The sequence below is a fragment of the Orbicella faveolata genome, unplaced genomic scaffold (genome assembly GCF_042242905.1).
Source record: "Orbicella faveolata isolate gen_17 unplaced genomic scaffold, um_ofav_v1 contig_4, whole genome shotgun sequence".
NCBI lineage: Eukaryota > Metazoa > Cnidaria > Anthozoa > Scleractinia > Merulinidae > Orbicella > Orbicella faveolata.
In genome coordinates this window covers 1088308-1112500 of record NW_028301569.1, presented here as the reverse complement: position 1 = coordinate 1112500, position 24193 = coordinate 1088308, and the positions used below count along the sequence as shown (strand labels likewise).

At 38.0% G+C, this 24193-nt stretch overlaps 1 protein-coding gene across 2 annotated transcripts in view; it reads left to right on the top strand.

Moving 5' to 3' along the window:
- Nucleotides 1-2364: 2364 nt before the first annotated feature.
- LOC110053671 (protein NEDD1-like) overlaps nt 2365-24193 on the top strand; it is a 38985-nt gene continuing 17156 nt past the window's right edge. For both annotated transcript variants that reach the window (XM_089276057.1, XM_020759930.2), the window contains exons 1-9: nt 2365-2655; nt 6605-6693; nt 7398-7514; nt 10258-10398; nt 13670-13899; nt 15151-15239; nt 21176-21279; nt 22557-22767; nt 24094-24192. In XM_089276057.1, the coding sequence (XP_089132183.1) occupies nt 2526-2655; nt 6605-6693; nt 7398-7514; nt 10258-10398; nt 13670-13899; nt 15151-15239; nt 21176-21279; nt 22557-22767; nt 24094-24192 (1210 nt within the window). In that variant the 5' untranslated portion in view covers nt 2365-2525. The remainder of the gene's footprint in view (nt 2656-6604; nt 6694-7397; nt 7515-10257; nt 10399-13669; nt 13900-15150; nt 15240-21175; nt 21280-22556; nt 22768-24093; nt 24193) is intronic.

Genomic DNA, 24193 nt, shown 5'->3' with positions numbered 1-24193 from the left:
GGTTTTTAATAGGTTTTTGGGTTATTGGGCAGGGGCGCCGCTCCGCCCCGCCCCTGATTATTGGGGTATTGTTGTATTGGTGTATTGGGGTAATGGTATGTTAGGGTATTGGGGTATTGAGGTATAGGGGTATTGTGGTATTAGGGAATTACTAATAATATGCACCACCACTAAAATCCATTAGATTGTAAAGGCTTTTGTTCCTGGGCCATCGTAGTTTAACGAGGAATAAAACACAAATAGCGATGATAAACATATTAAACTTACGCATTTTAATAACTTGACGTTTCGTATGCTACGCAACATACATTTTCAAAAGTGGAATAAAGACCGTTACAATTTTTGAAAACTATATATGAAATGTAAATAAGGGGTCTGGAAACGAGATTAAGAAACATCTGTTTCTTAACAGTAAACCAATAAAAGCCTAAGCTTATTAATAAAGTATCAGCTTCTCACTGCTGACGTTTACATTAAGAGCCGGCTTAAGTTCTTGGATAAGCAAAGTTTCTTTAATTTTACAATGACAATCTGTTTTACCAGAAGCTAGAATATCAAAATGATCCCACTTGATGTTGTGACCTGTGGCTTTTATATGGTCGGCAATGGCTGAGTGAGAGCCTTGAAATGTTCCGTTTTCCTATCATGAAGCCGTCGTTTTGTTTTGCCTATGTAAAAGTCACTGCAGTCCCAGCAAGCAGCTTTATAAATGACCTTAGATTTCTGTGAACGATTTAGACGGTTCTTGTATTGAAAGAAAGATTTGATTCGGCGAGTGCTTTGAAAAATTATCTTAATATTGACAAATGAACAGAAATTGTATACACATGATTTCAGACGCTTAGAGATTTGGTCACTTTGTACACCTAAGTAAGGTAATAAGATGATAATATCTTTCTTCGGAACCGTAGGGACAGGGCTGCTTGGCTTGTTTCTGTTTCTGTTTAGGACGTCGTTAATGTTGTAACTGATAATACCCTGGCCCAGTTTTGGCGAACATTTTCATGTGTCACTTTGAAGAAAGATGGGTCACGAAAGGTCAAATTCGTCCGTCACTATGGTATAGGTACGTTGATGACACTTTCACCATGTTTGACAGCAAAGACACTGCTAATGAGTTCCTGCGATACAGTCGTCACGAGAGTATCAAATTTACTATTGATTTTGAACAAGACAATGAAATTCCTTTTTTAGACATCCTCATCAAACGCTGCCCAAACAACACTTTTGCCACATCCATCTACCGGAAAAAGACGTTTACTGGCCTTTATACTAAATGGGATTCCTTCACTCCACGCAAGTACAAAATAAATCTCATTCGTACACTTACTTATCGCTGTTACCGAATTTGCTCCTCCGCTTTCCTGCTTAAATCTGCCCTTGATGACCTTCGCAAACTCCTGCTTCAAAATGGCTACCCACAAGGTATTATCACTTACAACATTAGCGACGTCCTAAACAGAAACAGAAACAAGCCAAGCAGCCCTGTCCCTACGGTTCCGAAGAAAGATATTATCATCTTATTACCTTACTTAGGTGTACAAAGTGACCAAATCTCTAAGCGTCTGAAATCATGTGTATACAATTTCTGTTCATTTGTCAATATTAAGATAATTTTTCAAAGCACTCGCCGAATCAAATCTTTCTTTCAATACAAGAACCGTCTAAATCGTTCACAGAAATCTAAGGTCATTTATAAAGCTGCTTGCTGGGACTGCAGTGACTTTTACATAGGCAAAACAAAACGACGGCTTCATGATAGGAAAACGGAACATTTCAAGGCTCTCACTCAGCCATTGCCGACCATATAAAAGCCACAGGTCACAACATCAAGTGGGATCATTTTGATATTCTAGCTTCTGGTAAAACAGATTGTCATTGTAAAATTAAAGAAACTTTGCTTATCTAAGAACTTAAGCCGGCTCTTAATGTAAACGTCAGCAGTGAGAAGCTGATACTTTATTAATAAGCTTAGGCTTTTATTGGTTTACTGTTAAGAAACAGATGTTTCTTAATCTCGTTTCCAGACCCCTTATTGACATTTCATATATAGTTTTCAAAAATTGTAACGGTCTTTATTCCACTTTTGAAAATGTATGTTGCGTAGCATACGAAACGTCAAGTTATTAAAATGCGTAAGTTTAATATGTTTATCACCGCTATTTGTGTTTTATTTCTCCATTAGATTGCTTACGGAATCCGGGTAAAAAAAATATTATCGTGGACATTATCGTGTCGTTCCGGTCTCGTTTCGGTAAGACAGCGAGGAGAGCGACGACTGACTGCCGATCATACTGCGGCGCAGCCGCCGTGTGACCCCAGAGTCTCAGCATTGACCATGGAATTGACCGTGGCGCCGTGGGCTCTAGACTGTTTCTGAAGGATCATGGGTCATCTACAAGAAAAAATGGCGGCAATATCGATATAAGGTCTGCGGTAAATAAGCTTATATTTTCGCTAAAGAAATTCAAAACATGTGAAGACAACTCAGCCAGGACGAAAGTGTGGGGTTAAAAAGTAGGAGCATGACAGGAAACTTAACACTTGCATCATCAGGGGGCGACATAAAGATTTGGGAAGTTCCAGAAGTAAACCTGGTGAAGTCGTTTAGTCCACACTCCCAGCCTGTTGGTTCGTTGTGTTGGAGTCCCAACAGTATCCTTTAACTACTTGCCATAAATTGCGGCTAGTACTGGACCTCTAGACATTGCTAAAACTAAAACCTTACAACCGCACAACAATTCTTGGCAATAACGTACAGTGGAACCCTGTTCTGCTAGTGTAAGCTAAAGCTTTAGCTTATTAATAAGCTTAACAAATTTAAAGTTCCAAGGGATTGTTGTAACAATGTCGTGGGGAACAACCAAAATCTTCGTTATTTTAAATTTTTGATTAAACTTTGTCGCGTTGCACTGCTCATCGTTAGGAATAATTGTGCAGTCGTTATGGGATTAAAAGATTTCCAGAAAATAACATGTATGTTGATTTGTTTCGCTTGCATTCGTGTGATGATATTTGTTCTTTATATTGGAATAGATTTTAATCTTTTGGGTTGTTTTTGCTGCAACAGGGTTTTGCCATACTGGGTGCCTTTATGTTGTCAGGTTCGGTGCCACAAATTTCTTCAGTTGTGACTTTGGCCAGGCTAGACTATGTAATTTGTTATAATAAGTATTAGTGCAATGACCCCATATTTTTCACAATGCAATACATTCCTTAGTACAGTTCTCAAGAGAGAATACTTAATTTAATATAGGTAGTAAACCCAGTGATAATGTTAGCAAAAATGTCCAAAGATTTTAAAGTTCATGGTCCTTTTCATATTTGGAAAATGTGTTCGTTGGCTACTCGATAAAATTATCTAATTTAGTTAAGGATTAGTTAATAAATTTCAATGAGACATAAAAAGTGGAACAATTTTTTGGTGGTGGATATGGAATATTTTTCTTATTGTTAGACCAAAGCTAGTTGTGACTGAGTGCAAGTAAAGAACAGCCTTTGTTAGTATCTTTTTGCTTATGTTCAAGTACGCTTTAAACATTCAAGGCTCAGCAACTTTGTGGTTTACCAGGGCTTGACTTTCACGAAAAAAACCTTGGGGCCAATAGGCTGCTAAGTTATCAAATTTAGTCGCCAGCAAAAGTCTTTCAGTGAAAAGTGTGGAAAGTTACCGGTAGGGGTAACTTTCCACACTTTTCACTGAAAGACTTTTGCTGGCGACTAAATTTGATAACTTAGGGGCCAGTTGGCCCCAAGGTTTTTGTTGCAACCCCTGGAGTCACCAATATTACCAAAAAATGTGGTAGCATTGGTGACCCCAGGGGTTGCAACACTGAGCTCTGTTTACATGTTGGACTCTATATCTAATGGCCTAGGTTCAGTAATGAACTTCAGCAGCCTTTTCCCATCTACTAAATATTTATTTATTTGCTTATTTATTTATTTTTTTTGGTATTTATTATTTCTTCACCCTATAAGAAAAAAAAAAGATAAAAGAGATATGAAGTACAATGTAAAGAATACATTATTATCAGTTGAAAGGCTGGTGGAAAAAGTGCGTTAAGTAATTTTGGTCAAAAGTGAACTTTGTCGAAAAAAATTTCAAATTTTGCATGTGGTTTTGTTTAGGTGTGTTAAACAATCTCCTGTATTTTTTTGCTGATGTTTGCTTTGTTTTTGAGATATTTTTCCTGGCGGCATCTTTAGAAGGTTAGACTTATTAACTGTGTCTTGCATCGACTGCCATGTTTTCGCGTGCGTGAAGTGAAGAGACCCTTCCCAGCATGCATTGCGATCATGTTCTATGGACATTTCATGGCCTAGTAGAAGACAACAAAACTAATTTGTTAACTTGATTGAGAAAGGGAGTCTCACAGATAATGGCAAACAAGTATTGATTGTAACATAGATTTTACTTCAGATCAGCATGATTTGTAGTGTTTTGAACTTCTGGTATCAGGGGACAGAACACCAGCCTCAAGAGCTTTGTAAAGTCAGCATTCTGCTGTTCCTTAAGTCGAATATGCATTTTTGTGGTCACACATTCTTGTGAAATTAACATTTCACAGTTTTCTTTGGTGAAAAAATGATCTGCAGTGGTATGTTGATGTTAAATGAACATTATTTTTGCTGTTTTGAATTGAAATCAACATCAGTATTCTTTGAAGTCACATGTTTAGGTCAAATCAATATTTTAACTGTTTTTGACATGAAATTTACATTTTTGAGCTAGGTGTGGACCTGAAATCAACATTTTATTGCTTTTAAAGGAGAAGGTCACTCCAAAAAACGTATATTTTTTGTCAACCCTTATGAAAACCTCTTACTAAGTTTAGCCACTCGCCGAAGTTTTAGCCTCTAAAGTGCAGGTTTTCCTTATGAAGTTCGTCTCCAAAGAAGCCCAAATTTTTACATCTTTGCCGTCATTTTGAACAGTACTCAGCAGCCAGGCTGTGTTTTCTGATGTCATTCTGTCCAAGTGATTTTGTCGAAATGGCTTCCAGCAAGCCTTTTAACTACCACTCTGGGTTATGGCTGCTCTTGAGTCGTGTTATTTTGAGCCAAACGTGCTCCAAACCCGAAAATGGTAGCTGTGAAGGTAGTTAAGTGGATAATCGCTTTGAAAAATACATTTCGCTGACCTTGTGAAGGATGCAAAGTCAGTTGCAGGTCTTTCTCCTTGCTACCAATTTCGAGTCGGACAGAATGATGTCACATAAACATGGCCTGGCTGCCAAGTACAGTCTAAAATGGCGGCCTCCAAAGTCACTTTGTTAGAGATGAATTTCTTCAGGAGAGCAGGCACTTCAGAGGCTGAAACTTTGGTGAGTGGAAAAGCAGAGTGTTTACTTGCTATAGGCAAAGACAAAAAAGTAAGCTTTTGGGAGTGACCTTCTCCTTTAAGTGAAATCAACATTTTTAAGCTTATGCATTGACGTGAAATCAACATTTTGTTGTCTTTTACATGTAAGTGTCTTTTACATGTAAGGGTCGAAAATGAAGTAAACTTCAGTGAAAAATACTACATCACATTGTTTAACACACCTAGTAAACAAAACAAAATTTGGAGTGTTTTTGACAAAGTTAACTTTTGACCACAAATACCTGACACTCCCCCCCCCCCCCCCCCCCTGGGCCTTTCAATTATTATTGTTTGCTATGTATTATTAAAACTAATATTTAAAGGAGTGGCATACCGAAATAAAGTGATACCTTAAAATAACTGAAATTAAAATGATAACTAACAGAGTTCAGAGGATCATGAAGTTAAGATGGTAGGCTGACAGTAGTTTCCAGCTCTTTCCATTACTTATACTTCAATAGATCAATACTACCATTTTTTATCAAATGAGTCACAATATTGGTATCACAAAAAATGGCCAATGATTGATGAACAAACTGTTGTCATCTTCGTAACGTAATGGGCTACCATACCATACACCCTTGATTTTAGCTTCAAGTGCTTGTAATTCAAAAACATGCATGGTAACCACCATTTTTTAATGTGGAGTTGTCATTAGTATGAAAGGACACAGCTTTTTGCAGTGTGTAAACAAAATCCAATAAGGCAGTTCAAAGCCATTGAAAATTTTTGAAGATTTAAGGTGGCTCTGAACAAGATTTTATAAAAACTTTTCAAAAGTTTTATCATTCTAGTTACAATAATCAACAGTGACAAATGGTGGTCACCAAGCTTATTTTAAGTTATAAATACTTGAAACTAAAATTTCCAATCATCAGCATTTGTCTGACACCAACATTGTAGCATCATTTGATAAAGAGTGGTGATATTGATCCATGAAATAAGTATTGGAAAGTGCTGGAAGCTGTTGCCAGCCACCTTAAATCAGTGGAAGATTGTGTCAAACAAGACTACATACATGGCTGTATTCTTTTTCTTCCTGAAGACTTTTCTGAGGTCTATGTGATTTTAGAGGTCTTACACTTAAAGCATTAAACTAATAAGAGATTATCTTATTTTACTTGACATTGGAAGTACATGTATTTTAAGATAATTTTTTTGTTGGTATATGTAGTACTGGTAAGTGAAATACTGTTATGTATTGTACTTTGTTGTGACTGTGTGAGACCTTAATGTGATCAGATCAATGTTTAGCCAGTGCTGCCAATGACAAAGTGGTTGTCACTTATATCAAAGGAGATGTATATGATGAAATTGATATTACTGCTGGGGTAAGTTTATGGTATGTATTTACTTATATATAGATTTAGCCAAGCCTATATGCCAAGCTTCTGGGCCAGCTTGCTCAAAGTCTAATTAAGATAACCCAGGGTAAGCAAAAATTTTGATGCAAGTTTTTTAATGTTGAGGTTTTCTGTTTATATTGTTTAGCCTTCTGAGTTTGAATAATCGCAGACTACACAAAACTTTAGCAGTGAAAAAACATTTTTATCCAAGAAAAATTTATACTTTGTTTAACTTTAAATGCTGGCTTCTGAACAACCCGGTCCTGATTACAACAAGCTAACCTGGCGTGAGCCTGAGATTCAATTGAAAACCAGAACTTGATCAGCGGTCAATCTCAATGAGTTCTAAACTTGAGCCCATGATATGGTCACCTGATACTGGTGAGGGCCCTATGGGCTTGTGCAATTTTCTGTTGTCTTTGAAAGATTTACTTGTGCTTATTTATTCCAAATTGCACTTGGAATCATTTGATTACCTATACTAATTTTCCATGTGATAATTTGTTCATTTACTTTAGAGTCATCATTTTCTTCTAGTCACATTAGTACACCTCTATTCTGTCCTACTATGTGACCACACTTTTCATCTTGGGGCAGTTGCCAGAGTCCCAGTATTTTGAAACCAAACCTGTGTTAAATGCAAGCTGCTAGTAACAGGTTTGATCTTATTATTTTTTTGTACTTTTCAGGAGGGAAATACCTGTGTTTCATTCAATTCCTCCTCTCGTTATTTATTAACTGGTGGAAAAAGCAAGACTCTCAATATCTGGGACATGAAAACCAGGAGCATCAAGAAGACATACAAGGTTGGGCTTTTCAACCAGAAAATAACTTAAGGACGGTGCCTACTTTTGTTAGTGCGCACACGTTCTGCACATCACGCAAGGCACGGTTTAAGCGCCACGCGTGCGCTGGGGTTGACATTGACGCAATAAACTACGCTACTAAATGCACAACTAAAATGAAAGCAGCATTTTCCTACTGTGACCAAATCAAGTTTCATGAACCTGTACTTAAACCAGGAACACCAGAATACATGTAGCAGCATATCACTTACCACTAAATTAAAATGGTAATGTCTTCCAGCTGAAAACCTATCTGTTATGTGTTGAAAATTATACTGAAATCCAACTGTGAACATATACCTGCAGATGACATAGTACGCATGCAAAACAAGTGTGAGATATGCAAATGTTTTACCTTCCAGGGAGGTGACAGGAAAAAATGTAATGGGTATCATAAAAGTTTTCAAAAAAGGTCAATAACTTTAAAAGAACATGTGTTTACCCGTACATTTTTGTTATGAAATGGAAGTGGGAAGCCTATTAAATAAGTGACCAGTTTCTGGTGGTGAGTAAAAGGTATTAAGACTGTATTTTAGCTGAACCAGAGGAAGGCTGTCAGAGACGCTAAAAGCGTTACATTGCAACGACTTTGTTATTCAAAACATACCAAAAATGGTTTTTACGGTACCATTTACCATGCAGTTTTAAGATCTTTATAAATATGTTTGCTTTTCTATATGTAAAGGCGAATTCTAAGCTGGTAATCTGTGAAGAAATATCCTTTCCTTTTTTTTTTTCAGAAAAATGCTGATGTCAGCATTTTTGTTGAGATTTAAGGCTAATAATTATCTTGATAAATGCATGGCTACCCCAGTTTTTCTTTGTAGATTCCAGTAGCCCTTGCAAAGATGTACTTTTCTGCAAGGTCCTAATCTGGTGCAAAAACCTTTGTATTTAGTATGCACCATCCTTAAAGGTCAAATGAGCCAAAATTTAGACATCTTTTCTTCAGCCATTTTATAGCAACGAAATGTTAAAAAAATGTTAAAGGAAACTTATGCAGAAATTTTTCTTTCTGAGCTGTGAAAAGGAGTAAAAACGTTAAAAGTACAAAGACAGTCAATTGCTTCATGAAAACGTTTCCAAAATGACCACGCACTTTAATGGAAGGAATGGAACTGAGATTCTGCTTTGTGATGTCATTGTTGTCTTCAACATTGCTGCGTTTCTGTGTCAGTGAGTCTTTCGTGGGGAAGGGTTAGGATCTAAATACAAACCTTATCTTACTTGGGAAATGGTCGAGGAGTTCGCCCGCTGTTTGGCGGGCAATATTCGCTAATTTTTCATTGTTTTTTGTCCAATTGCTGGCTTGCAACGTTCCATAGTGAAGTTAAAAATCATCAGTGCCACATCTTTCTTGACTACAAGTTGAGGAAGCTTAAAAGAGGGTCCCAACAAACTCTTTACTACAACATTTTGTCGAAAGTTGTCTTTGGTAAAGTGTTTTACACAAATGCGCAAATGCTTCTGAGGCATGAAGCATTCTCTTTACTTTTTTATAAGCCATTCGCTTTAAAGTTTTGGGTCCTGGAGGAACTTGAAAGTGCTAACTTTTGATTTTGAGTGGTTTTTCTCTGAAGTTCACTGTGAACTTGAAACCAAAACAGTTTCAAATTTCCCACATTTCTTGAGCTCACCAACAGTGACGTCACAAGTTTTATTTCCAACAATTATCCGACAATTATCCCGACCGCTCTACAGTTATGAAGGATAAAAAACAGTGATTTTAACATTCCAATATCTCCTCAATGCTTCGTCCAATTTGTTTGAAACTTCAGAATATGTTTATTTTACACTTAATGAACCCATTGAACTCAAATGAAAAAAATTCTAAATTTTGCTTCATTTGACCTTTAACACATAACGTTTGATTCATTGTTGCACATGTGTTAATATTACCCACTATTTTATTTCGCAATTTATAATTTGTTATGGACTGCGTAACTGTGAAACTTGTCTGGATGAATTGCCTCTGCTAAGGGTGAGCTATTTTAATAGGTTATTTGTTTCCCACCTTGCCAAAAGTCTTGGAATATGTCTGTTCAAAAAAAGACCAAGAGAAAGATCCCAAACTGGATCAATGTTAACCATTTTGAAACACATAATTGCTCCTCAACTTTGGGCTTTGATCAAGTCTGTGCAGTTGATTAGTCATTCATGGTAATGCAGTGCAGTTCATGAGAAAGCAATTGCACATTTTAATGTGACTGCTCATTGGATTGTTTGAAGGCAAAATAACTTAATGAATGAAATTAATGACCTGACAAATACCTTTGATCTACATGTAATAGACATGTTGAGAAAACAGCATCCTTGCACTCCTGGATTCACCTGGAGCAGTCATAAGGCGTCCTTGAAAATTCATTGCAGACTAGACTATTTTGGTTTGTCTTGAAATATGCAACACATATCTGAGTGCTGACTGTCAGATGGTCCCCAGTATCTTTTCTGATCATTTGGCACAACAGTTGTGTATAAACAATCCAACACAAATTGGACCAAAATGCAGAATGTTCAGCCGCATTATTGGGCAGCTGTATAAAGTCCAAGTAATTTTGTTAGTGATACAAAAAAGAGAAGAGTTAAGGAAATTTACCACCTTTATCAGGCATCACCATTCAGTGGTTGTGCCCTCTGTTTAGTTATTTATTTTTTTGCATGATAGTGCACATGGTTTGAGTGAGTTGTATTTTGTTTGTGATAGGATCACAAGGATATTGTGTCTTGCTTGACATTTAACTGGAATGACACAGCTATTGCTTCAGGATCAGTCAATGGAGATATTTTACTTCATAATGTCATGACAGGTCAAGCCTCTGATCCTCTCAGACTTTCAAAAACTCAGGTATTCATCACGATGAGATGAAAACACAATTTATATATGAAACATTCAAGTAGGTATACATGTAGTAGTACTTAATATGTAGATTGCTAGAATTATAAACAACCCATGGTTACATCATCTGATCGTAAGAAAAGACGAAATAAAAAACTAACCATTTCCTGAAGCTACAGTGTAGTTGTAAGCACAATGATATTAAATGTTGCAACACAAGTTGCCGATGCATAAGGAAAACAGACTATAATGAATTCAAGGACACAGATCGTTGTCTATACAATGAAAATAGGAGATCTGGGCACATGGGCAGGATCACATCCACTTTCATAATATGTTAGAGGGGATAATTCTTAAAATAATCGTAACCAAAAAGTAGATGTTGTACATTTAGGCTCATGTGGTCAGTTGGAACATTGTAAATATAGCCTGTTGCACAACAAAGTTGTCAACTGAGAGTGGACCATAACTGGAAGTCTTGAATTAACATCTTGTAATTGATGTTCACTCATGACATAATTACTGAGTTAGCAGTGTGCTTAAAGTTAAGGTCATTTATGTGTAACCAATCAGAAAGCTGGTTTTGAAACACAAGTTCAAAACAGACCAATTAGAATGCTGTTTGTCCTAAACCACCACATTACCATGGAAACTCAAGTAACTTTTAATGATAAAATGTTTAGACTGTTTTGAAATGTTTTTACAAGATACTCTTCTGTGAGCTTTCTGTGAGTAGAGGAGAAATCTATCACAAAGTTTCCATATTATCATTCTTCGATTTCTTCTAATGCTTGGTTGTATTAAGCCTGAGATCTTCTTTGTCTTCAAACTCCTTGAGATTGTCCATGATCTTGTTTACCTTTTTGGTCATGCCTTTTATTTGCCCCACAATTTCTTGAATACAGGGCTCCCTGTGGTGGCTCTTAAATGATAAGTAAATTTACCAGGGTGAGGTCAATTTAAGGTCAAAATTTGTTTCTCTCTGGTTTGCATTAATTGATGCCACTCTTTGACATATTTCCTCTCCTAGTAGTAGGCAGGATGTTCGTCACGTGAAACTAGTTTGAGACCTAAACACCTGCAGGTCTCCTGCAGCTTAGCGATGACCATTGTCGGTGTTGGCTTGTGTCCGAGCATCAATTTCTTCTAACAGTACAGTCTCCTCTGGGCAAGGGGCTGCAAGGCGGAGTTTTGTTCTTCACATTTCCCTTTGGCTTTGCGCCTCCATTCTGCTTCAAACATGGCAGTCCCAGTAGAAATGGACTGTTGCCAGCCAGATCGGTTTGCTGCTGTTGTCTCCCATGTCCTCGGATCAATTCCAGTTTTCTTGAAAGTAGCTTTGAGCTGATCTTTGTAGTAGAGGAGAGGGCGTCCTCTTGGACGTAGGCCGGTGGTCAGCTTGCTGCAGAGAAGTTGACATGGCAAGCAAACATGGCCAGACAAGCGGAGGCGATGTATCACCATCATGGACTCAATACTAACAGCTTTGGCTTGCTCCAGGACGGAGATGTTTGTGATGTAGTCGTCCCATTTGATGTTGAGGATGGAGCATAACTTTCGTTGGGGGAATTGCTTGAGCTTCTTCAGGTCCTTCTGCTACAGTGTCCAAGCCTCACAGCCGTAGAGCAGAGTGGAAATGACAACCGCTTGGTAGACCATGAGTTTGGTGGTTTGGCTGAGGTCTTTGCTCTTGAAGACTCTTTTATAAAGTTTGCCAAATGGCAGTGTGTGTAGCTCTGATTTGGTGGTCAACATTTTTCTCGGCGGTGCAGTTAGATGACAGATGTATGCAGAATACTTCTGAGGTATGGGAAGTGGTCAACCTGCTCGAGGTGGGTTTCACCAATGGAGATGTTGAAAACTGGAAGAGTGTTTTTGGAGCAGTTTTGGTGAGCACCTTGGTCTTTTTAACGTTCATGGTGAGGCCAAAATGACTGTTTACAAGCATTGCTAAAGTTGTTGACAGTTTGTTGTAGGTCATCAGTAGAATGGCAGGGAGCAGCATTGTCATCTGTGTATTGGGGCTCAGTGATGGATCTGGTGCAGGTATGTCTAGCTGATCGGAGTTTTGAGGTGTTGAAGATGGCTCTGTCTAGACGAAACTGGATGTTGATGCCAGGGTTGTCAGGCGGAATATCATGGAGCATAGTGGCTAGGTACAGGGAGAAGAGTGTAGGGATGAGGACACAGCCCTGCCTCAATCCCAATGTAATGGGGAACTGTTCAGTCAGCCTGTTGTTATGGAACACATGTTCAAACATGCCTTCATGCAGAGCGTGGACCAGGCCTATGAAGTGTTCAAGGTCTTCAGAGGACCATCCACATGGCTGTTCTTGGGACTTTGTCTTGTATTTCTTGTATTTGTCTGGCACAGAAGATCATGTTGATGGTGCTGCGGGCTTGTCAGAAGCCATACTGGGACTGAGGGAGGGTTTCCTCTGCGACAACTTGCAGCCTGTTAAGACATGCCATTCAGACATGCCGTTCAGACATGCCGTTCAGACATGCCTTCATGCAGAGTGTGGACCAGGCCTATGAAGTGTTCGAAGTGTTCAGAGGACCATCCACATGGCTGTTCTTGGGACTTTGTCTTGTATTTCTTGTATTTGTCTGGCACAGAAGATCATGTTGATGGTGCTGTGGGCTTGTCAGAAGCCATACTGGGACTGAAGGAGGGTTTCCTCTGCGACAACTTGCAGCCTGTTCAAAAGGATCTAGGCAATTGAGAGAAGAGGAATGCCACGATACTTTCCTCAGGCTTTTTGATCACCTTTCTTGAAGATGTTGAATGATAACAATGGCGTCTTTGAGGTCTTTTGGAACTTGTTCACTTTCCCACATTCTCAGGATGAGACTGAACAGGCGGCTCTTCAGCGGAAGGCCACCATGCTGAATCAGTCCTTATGGGATGTTGTCAAGACCAGGGAACTTTCCTGGGGGTATTCTGTTCATTACTTTCTCAAACTCCACAAGAGATGGTGGTTGCCTCATCCAGGGTTGGAGCGGAAGACTAGTAACCAGAAGTTCTTAGCTTCAACTCCTAGCTGGAGAAGTCTTTTAGTTAGTTCTTTTTCTTAATTCAGTCAGCTTCGGTAAATGTGTGAAGCACTTCTCCCAACCAAGCTCAGTAGTGAAGTCATTCATCAACCATTCAAAGGTGGGATGGGGTGCCTCTAAAAAATCAATAGTTGTAGGGAGCAACCAAAAAATGGAATTACTTCTTGCAATAGAAGAATGCAAGCTGAGTTTTGTACTCTAAATTTATATTTTTTCATAACAGGCTGTGCGAGACATTCAGTTTTCCCACTTCAAAAAGAGTTTGCTTGGTGCTGTAAGTGATGATGGAGCCCTCAATTTGTGGGATTCTAACACAAAAAAGCTTTCAACTTCATTTGCCTCTGATCACAAAGGACCAGCAACTGGACTGAGTTTCTCACCCATGAATGACATGCTATTGTGCAGTGTGGGGCTGGACAAAAGAATTGTGTTCTATGATGTTCAGCAGAAAAAGTAGGTACAAATATCCATCCCAGCTTGCATTGCACATACCATACCATGAATTATAGGATGGATAAAAGATTGCAGCAGTCAAGTGATACAAAAGGCATTTCAACTTTCATTCATAACCATTCATAAACAAAAAAAGTTAGCTCTGTCCACTTGAATTACTAGACGCAAGTACATCAAGGTGCAATCAATATATTTTAGGTTTTCAAATAGAGAAACAACAGGAGGTTTCAATGAACATCATTCTACTTAACAATTAGACCCGTAGCCCACAAGGGCTTTCAGTCAATAGCATATGAGGTGAAGCCGAATGGGCTACAGACCCGTGGCCCTTAAGGGCGAAGGGTCTAATTGTTTTAGTATTACCCAACTAGTTGGACAGAAAAGGCAATGATAAAGTTAGCAAATGCAAGTTGAAGAAATATTTATTTGGGAATAAAACAAAAGAAAGTGTCACGCTCGATTGTGCCAATTTTGCTACTTGAGGACTATTACTAATAGTCCTCTAGTAGCGTAGCCAATTAAAATACAGGATTTACATTAGTCCACTGGTTGGGTGATACTAATATCTGTTATCACTTGTATGTAGTCAATATTGAGCTGTTACACATTTTTCTTGTGTACATGTATTTTACCGGTAAGTATATAATATGGTATATATGTGGTTTGAATTTTCCCTGGTGTGGTGAGAGGCTATCATTTGTATATCACATGTATGTTTATTGATATGTGAGGCTTGTATCGATTGTACTCCAAACCACCCACTGAGTCTCTGAGTTTTGTTGCTACAATGGCCAGCAGATAGGACCTGTAGGTGAAAATGTTTTTTCCTTCATGTTCAGTTTTTATTGAGCTCTTTCATCCATCTGTCTTTGCATTTGTGCATCCATCTCTTTGTCTGTCACCTGTCTGTTCATCCATCCTTCAAGTTAAATGAGATGAATGCATGTTTCATAACAATTTTGGAGTAGCAAGCCACAATTGCAAAAACTTTTATGAAAGACTCCACCTCTCTCATAAATTAATTGGCTCATCATGTTCAGTAAATCCTGCCCAGACTAATGACAATTAAAATGATTATTTTCTGTGGAATTCCAAAATAAGTTCAAAATACAGTCTGAGTGTCAAAACATAAGGTGTTTGTACACTGTGACATGCACTGTATGGGTTTGTGGCTTAATTGTTACCAGACAAGTAAGAATTTTATGACATGATTAGGTTATTGTATTGAATTCTTTCTTTGTTTTTGTCAAGGTCAGTGAAAGTTATGACAGCAGAATCTCCTTTGACTTCTGTTGATTTTATGTCTGATGGAGGAACTCTTGCCGTGGGTTCAACTAGAGGTTTGTTGACAAAAATGACCACTTAGATGTTGATTACTTGAAGTCTAAGCAACCAATAGATCACATCATTAATAATGTTTGTGACGTCACAGGTCTTTTTAAGTGCCATGTGCATCACCTTTACTGCTCATGTCTTTAAGATCACTTCCCACCTTTGTGGGTGCTGGTCAGAAAAAAATTCATATGTGCACCAGTTTCAATAAAACTCTAACAAAGTATGGATATCAGAAGAAAGCTTACTGGTAATAAATGTACTTTATTATAAAAACACCATTTCAGTGAGTTTTTCTTTTAGGAAGTGTCAGGAGCTGGTAAGGTGTGAAACGACCAAGGGTTCTTCTGTTGAATTTATCGTGTATCGGATGTGGCAGCACAAGTAAAATGGCTGCACAGTCTTATTCAAAAGGCATCAATCAACAAAAGTGTGTCAGGCTTTGTCAATGTTCTGAGTAGGTTTCTAGATATCCACATCCAAAGTTGGAGTAGCTAAAAATATGCAAGATGTGATGGGTAAATGGACACCATGGGAAAAATATGTTAAATATCAAAATTTCCTGACACCCTTTTGTTTGTCATTATCCCTGGAATGTTCTGGCAAAATTTCATGACAATCCATCAAATCTGCATACTCTATAAATTTGCTCAAAGTGGATGTATTCCTCCTGAAATCAAATGCAAGATTTTAGCTCGTAAAGGTTTGTAAGCAACTCGCATCACACCAGGAAATTATCTTGCCTTATGAAACCGCAAACCAATGGAACAACAGGACCTCCTAGCGTCAATGACAATCAGGATCAGGATTTCTCAGGAAAAGCACTGCATTGCAACACATTTTCTATCTTGCTGTCGTGTTGAAGAGAAAGACACTAGACAGGAAAAGTAGCCAAAGACAAAAGAATAACCCGCAGTAAGACAAGTAAAGCCAGCAAATGTACTGATAAGTACGACAACGAATCAAAGCACAGACAGCTCAGGCAGACTGCTTAAAGAGTCTTTGTAGCTTTCAAAAAGGTGTTTTGTTTTCTTCCTTACACAGAAATGTGTTGTTTCTTTTTTTCTTTGGGCTTGTTTGTTTCTTTTCCTTGGTCCAAGGGCACTTTTCTCTTTTCTTTTCCCAACTCTAATTTCACCAACTTCGGTGAATGTTTAGTTTATTAGTGGAAAGTTCCAAGGGGATTAATGCATAAACAATTCCAAGCTGACACAGGGAGCAGAGGAGTCCTATCTAACCTAATATTCCAATTTAAAGTCACCATACAACTGTAGCACAAATTGATCTGTGGTTGATTCAAATCACTGGACATGATCAAACTGTATACATCCGATTGCGTTATGCATCTGGCGAAATCCTGTTCAAAAGATGAAAGCTGCATACAGCATGATTGTGGGCTATCACTCATGGTAGCTAACAGTAATGAAAAAGATAAGGGATGAAAGTGATTTTGGTCAAATTTTGAATCGCCCATAAAGTGCTCAAATTTGACTAAAAATGTCTCATTTCCAGAAAGTGGTGTGGAAATAATATTCTCTGGCCAGTCTTAAATAGAAATCCAACTTTCAGGCAATGATATTTTGAGCATTGTACTGTAAGTTGGATTTTGTACAATGTGGACGGAGGATACCAGTGATGGGAATGTGTCATCAGCTGTAAGGTCAGAATTGATTTTTGCTAGTAATTCTTTTCAAAACATGCACAGATGACTACTTCTCTCTGGGAAACATGCGATCTTTTCACAGTAAACATTGGTGTCTCTGGCGATAAATGAGACTCTGCTTGTTGGATGGTTAACGGGATGATCAGCTGTTTTGATTTGAATTGGTAGCGATTGATTTCATATAATTGGTACATGTTCTTAGTATTTTCTCAGCATGTGGTACAGATCACAGAACATGACTTCCATTTCCATCAGTAGTATGCTACAGTCCACATGGTCACGTGGTGGTCAGTTTCATCCCTTGTCCCCTGTTTTTACTCTCGGCACTTTGTACCTTGCATAGAGACCTTCACTTACAGGAATAGGACTTCAACAGACGCATAACACGATCAAATGTTTACAGGGTGATCACATACAGTGATTTGAATTAACAACAGATCAATTTGTGCTGGAAATACGGTGTAACAGGACTCCTCTGCTCCCTGTAAGCCGATCCATTTCTGGACGCCATTTTGCTTTCTCTGTTGCCATGTGACTCCAGACTCACACAGAGTACTTTACCGATTGTTTTCATGGCACACACCATTTCTTCTATGATGGTTTTGGAACATGAAATAACTACAAAATGTGGAGATTTCTTTCTGGTCGTGAGCTGTTGCCAACCAAAAACACTGAGGAATAAGGAAAATGTTCAGGAAGCCAAATTAAATAGTGATAAAAAAACTTGGACCGAAACTTGAATCAAAGTTACACCAAAGGGAGTTTCAAGAAAATGCCATGTTTTGTTCTGTTTGTTCCATTATTTTGTTGAAAAAATTCAGATATTATACCTACCTGTGTCTATATCAGATTCTGTCCACCAAAGGGTAAATAAGGCTTTGAAAACAGTTTGAAAAAAATTCACATAACTTGGATCCGGATTTTGCAAAACTCCCAATTCTTCGAAACAAAAAGCTTTTTCCCTCCATTCAATCTCACACATAGTTTACCCCTGATTTCTTGATCCCCCTTATATTTGAAACCTGGCCACCAGGCAACAGAGTTAAGTTTTAGCCCTGTGATAAGCATGTTGAAATGACACGTTCACCCAACATGGTGTTGAAAAAATGTTCCATCTTTTTAGCTGGGGCTTTATATGACAGACAGCAACTCACATAGCAATTATTTAGACTCATAATGGGAGATGTGATCCCCAGCAACACTTAGTTTTCTGTGGAATTCTCTTTTAATTGCAAGCCATTGCTAATCCTCTTTTTTTCTGCCTCAAAGACTTTCTGGTGCATCAAAAGCATGATATGAATACCTTGTAGAAGGGAAAAAAGTAACTTTGTTTTTGTCTGGTGTAACCATGGTTTCAGACCAGATATGAGAATGTGAGTTGTGTCACTCACTCTCCTTCATATTTGGTAGGTAGTTAATTTGGTTTGGTATTTGTGCTCTTAAAGTATTTGAAATTAAGAGAGAGAGAGAGAGAGAGAGAGAGAGAGAGAGAGAGAGAGAGAGAGAGAGAGAGAGAGGAGGTAATAGGGGCATACTAACAACGTACCCAGTGAAAGAACGTTTGTTTTATGGAGAGAAGTGTTACATAATGAGTGAAAAAAAGGCTGCAAAAGAGACTAGGGCTTGCATGAAAATACATTGACTCACAAATAATGGTTGAACAATGTGTCTCATTTGTGTCCAATATCTGAAGAAGGAGCCTTGTGTGTGCAAAATTATATGTTTGATGAAAAATTCAAAATATGAGAAATGACTTAAATCAAACCAGTTGATAAGGTCATGATCAAATGTCAAAATTTACACAAGTCAAAACTAATGCAATTTTTTTTCTGCTCGCTTGCTTTAGGTAAAATTAACACGTTAAGGCAAAGAAATCCCGGACTGCTGTTTCCCTTTCATTGTTAACTGCCGTAAGCATTTCCTTTCTGTTAGAACCTCAGTAGCTCGGCAGCAGGGTACATGTGGGTGCATGAAGAAAACCCGTTGGTCATAAAGAGAGAAAAAAAAAAATCATAATCGAGGCCTGGATTAAGAAGAAGTACTGTAGCTGCTAAGCATCTATGCAGCCCAGGTTCTGTGGCAGATGTCGTTTCAGTTGTTTTTGTGGACAAAGGCCCTGCGAAATATCCAAATTTGCTATCCACTATTCATCTACAAAGCTTTGTAATGTAGGAGAGTCTGGCTCAACATTATGGCCTGCAAATTGACAGCGACTTTTGTTCAGCATTGGGGTATTCTGTTAGTAAAGTCAGAAATTTTATTCCAAGTTTCCAAATAGTGTCTGTGCAACCAGCATTGCAACACTTGCTTTCCGAGAATACCTCAAACCATCTGTTGCATGCTGCCTACTTTAGTTAACTACTTCTGTGTAAACAGCTTCTCTAATAACTGTGGTTAAGTTATGAAACCTCTGTAAGCGGTAACCGTAGAAAACCTCTCTTGAAAACACGGCATCAGTCTATTCTCTGTACAGAGAAAAATGTGCTATATCTACATGTAGTAATAATTGCATAGCATGGAAGAAAAATGCTTTGCTAAATACCACCCAAGACAATAGAAATTAGTATAAATTGCCATTGATAAAGCGTGGCTAAATAATTGGTAACCAAGGTCAAGGTGACAGATATATCCACTTGCAGAGCTCAGCATAATACTTGACTCTGGAGGTCTCTATGCTTATAACAAAAACTTGCAGAGAGTCTTGCTCTCCCTCATGCTTGTTGTGATGGTGAAGAGCATGAAGTGCCCAGTCTTCATACTCTTGGATCTTCTGCTGCTCAGTGGTTAATGTTTCATCTGTCTGCTTCCCTATATGTGATATGACTATGGTGAGAGTGCTAACTTCAGTTTCACCTTTTGAGGTGCAAGTGAATTTATGTAGAAACTAGCTTGAAAAAGAACTTGACACAAAAGACAAAGACATACTAGACTGTAATGTTTCACTTTCTGCTTCTTTAATAAATGTAATATCATGGATCAAGTATTGAGGCATCCATAGAAAACATAATTTGTTTCCCTGATCTGATGTTTGTTTGAAATTACCAGACAATTTTCCTCATTGAATTTAACTCTTCCAGCCCTTAAATTGCGGGGGCTTTTTCTAATTCAATTATAGTAGAACCCCTATACCCATGTATGATATACCATTTGAAATCTATTGATCTGTGCATTCCAAAAATTGCATCTCCCATTCAACAACAACTAACAAAGACTAGTGATATCTTTGACAAACAATTGTTTGAAAGGAGAGAATGAAAGAGTTTGAGAAAGTCAGAATCAACATAAATATTACTGTAGGTATACCCCTAAACTATACCTTATTTTACAGCTCTCAATGAATAGCTTAATAACAAATGCATGAAATGCTCCGACCTTTTCTCTTATGATAGCCTGCTTAATATAGACACTGGTTAATACAATCAATGGACAATTTTGTGATTCAGGTGACAGCCTCTTAAACAAGGTTAACCTCTCCTTACAATCACTGGTTATCCTCACACTCTATATTTTCAGTTGTTACAATAATGTTCCAACTGTCCTCTGAAGGAAATATATGCCTATACCCTCTATAGGTTATTGTAATTTTATTAATCGGAAACTTCTGATTTAAGTTACAGACTATTTGTCTGGTTACATTGCCATGATTGAAACTGATAAGAGAACCTTAATTACAAGTGTGAGACATTTTAACTATTTGAATAAGCATAATGTTTTTTCAAGTTGAAGTCAAATTATATTGAGAATGCCTCTATTACTTTTAAAGTTTATGCTCTCTAAAGGTTTATGTCTACACAACACTTGTCATAACTTTTACTCTGTACTTTTGTTAGCATTCTCCTTTCATGGTTATAAACCACCATTATTAGACAACTTACATGTAATGTACTGGGGTGGCCTATCACTTTATCAATTTTAGAATCCCAGTGACCTTTTTGGTGAATATGTGTTCATTACAGTTATTTCTCTCAATTTAGACCTCTAAAAACTTGTATTTTAATTAATGAGGAGGGAAATTTAATAGTATAGGATACTGTGAGTGTACCTTATCGAGATAAAATTAAGTTAACAATCTGATTTTTGCATCCAGTAGTAACCTATTGACCACAAATATGCGTACTTGACGACTACAAAGTGGTAGTCTGATTACATGACCAGCTGACACAAAATGTGGTTTAATTTACAATTAAATCCTTTCAGAAGCTCATTTGATTTTGTAGAGCTGTTAGCAAAAATAGGTTGGTCTGTGTCTCATGCATTTGACATTTGTCTTGGTTTCTACAGGCAAAATCTACATCTATGATCTGCGTAGTGGTTCTAGTCCTGTTAATACAAGATTGGCACACAAGACATCTGTTCAATCACTTTCATTCCAGTCATCAACTAAGGTAATGAGAAAACTTGTCTTGTCTTTTTTCAGATTCTCCCAGGATGGGTTCCTTGGAACACATGTAACCGACTAGCTATAATCTGTCAGATTGCCTTTAATTCCTCACTACCCATTTATCATAGTAAACTATTTTGCCCAATAACACAGTACAAGAACCCTGGCCTGGCTCAAGTATGACTTTACTAGCCAAGGGTTCAGTGTTGGAAGTTCATGCATTTGATGCTGGTGGTTGAAGTTTGATAGTTGGTTGGATCTATAGATTGAGCTCTTCTTTCTTTTATGTCCACTTTATAAGCAGCTCACCTGGTGACAGACCATTTGCAAAGAAGTGGACCTGTAATATTATTGAGAAGGACAAAGAATGGGTCTTCATTCTTCTTCAGCAATCCCTTTAAAGTGTGATTTGCCATTTCAGCCTAATACTTGCTGCTCATCTTAGTATATAGATTTAGTCCAGCCTGAAAGCATAGCTCCTGGGCTGGGTTGTTCAGAGCCCGATTAAGCTAACCCAGGAAAAGGTAGAATTTTAATTTGAGTTTTGTAACTTTGCGGTGAGGTTTTCTGTATATTGGTTGGCCTTCTGTTTTGAGTTTTAATAATCACCATATACACAAAACAGCAGCAAAAAACATTTGTATGGAAGAAAAAGTTATAATTCGGTTAACTTTTAATCCTGGGTTAGCGTTAACTGGCTTCCGAACAATCCTGCCCTGTTTTCAACAAGTTAACCTAACATGAGCCCGCGATCCAATTGAAAACCAGCACATGCTCAGTGGTCAACTTCAAAAAAACGTGACCTTAATGAGCTGTAAACTTGAGCTCATGATATGGTCACGTGATACTGGTCAGTGGATACCTTGTTTTGACAGGTGTCAATGATTATAACATGGCTGTCCAGTATCAAAGAGGTACATGGTAAACCAAGGCTGTGTGTCCGTCAAACTATTATTTGGAGTATCGCTGCCATGTTGCGCAACTCCATCGTTGCCGTCGTTTGCCGTCATCACCGTCGCCATTGTGCGTACATGCCCACAAGCAATACCTCTAGCCACGATAACCATGAGAAAATCAACTCATGGGTTTCCTTTTCTTTCTTAGATGAGTATGGGGCTCCACTTGGTGGCCCTTTGGGCTGCCGGAGCTCCGCAATTATTATTGTCCACTGAAATACTACTCAGTGTGGCCAGTGCCCAGGACTTTGTGAGACACTTATAGACACCCTTTCACTTGTAGCTTGTGTACAAACATAGTAATGTAAGTTCTGTTTTCCTGTAGGTTAATAGTTTAGCAAACAATAAGAGTTTGAAGCCTGCAGTGTCAAACATAAAGCCAACAGCACAGCTGCCAACAGAACAGTCTGCAGTAACAACTGACAAACCCTCCACACCAACTGGCCAGCCAAAAGAACAAGATCATGGTGTTCACACACCTTTAACACAACAAAATGGAAATGACCAGGAAGATATTTTCTCACCTTTGAGGGAAAGTACGTTTTGCAATGTTTGTTTTTTTAATTATTAGTATTATATTATTAGTATTATATTAAGACACCAGGTGGTGTGTGCTTTATTTAGAGGAATGCAGATGCTCTTCAAAAATAATTTGTATTACAAAACACTGTGTAACCCACTTATCCACTAATTAGTGGTTTAGCAGATGGCAGCCCCCTAAACCATTCCAATGATGCACTTTGCACTAGACATGGCAAAATCAGGCACCTACTCCAACAAGAAAGCTGCCTACTTCAAAACTTTATGACAACCCTGCTACTCTTAAGTTACCTGCTCCTTGATGTACATCAAGAGAAGAAGAGAAGACTATGGTGAATGGTTAACCAAAATGGTGGAAAATTTGACAGGTTTAGAAAATTATTTTTACCTGCAAAATCATTTGTTCAAATCACAAAATATTTTCTCAGAAGTCCTTTAAGTAATGTGTAGATTCAAAAGAAAAATGGTAAAAAAAAAGGAAATTTGAACCTTTAAGAATTCTAAGAAAAAATTCTTTCCCCCATTTATGTTGTGGAAGTACCGTTTCTGTCAAGGTGATGTTATGCAAGCAAACTAGTGCAAATTGTCTTAAGGTAATTCCTCCGAAATAAAAGTGACAATAGATTTTTGTTCAAACTTTGTCCACTGAATATTAGTCATATGACAACTTCAATTTTGAAATAAAAAAGGGGGGTGCCCATGCTCATTAAGGAGCAGTGAGGCATTGAAAATGCCCCATTTTGGCATTATGTAATGCTTATTATAAGAACGCATTCCCAGTAATTGTAAAATCTTTGTGAGCCCAGACTCATAAGAACACGCATTAAACTACAGTCAATACATTGTGTCGGACACAAATAAACATTTTAAGTTTGATTCAGACAGAAAGCTAAATCCTTGATTAAAAATTTGAACCAAATTTCTTGACGTGGTTACCGACTGCAAAATAGAAAAGACCACATTGTATCTGCTATTTTTCTTATTTATTCAATTTTCAGTAATAGAAATTAGATCAGTCTTTTCTCATGCAAAGCTTATGATTAGTTGATTACAATGACTGGAAAAGAAATTGGGGTGCCCGTGGTTGTTGGTGAGGTAGAACCATTTTTCAACTGACAGAGCTCAATATCAAGGCAAATCCGTCATGTTTTCAATATGCGCGTGCATGAGCGTGCGCTAATGATGCCATAAATTATGCGCAGCAAGGATGTGTGATGCAAATGTGAGGAATGACCTTAAGTGACTTGTGTCATTAGTCTGGTTGCATTGTCTTGTCACTCAGGTTCTAGATATAGAAGATTGATTAATGTTTATTTCTCTAGATAAAACTTCTGTAGTAGTTGACAACAAGGAAACTACCGTACCTGGTTCAGATGAAGTGTCTCTCTCTAAGAACTTCAAGGAAAACAACCCACCAGATGG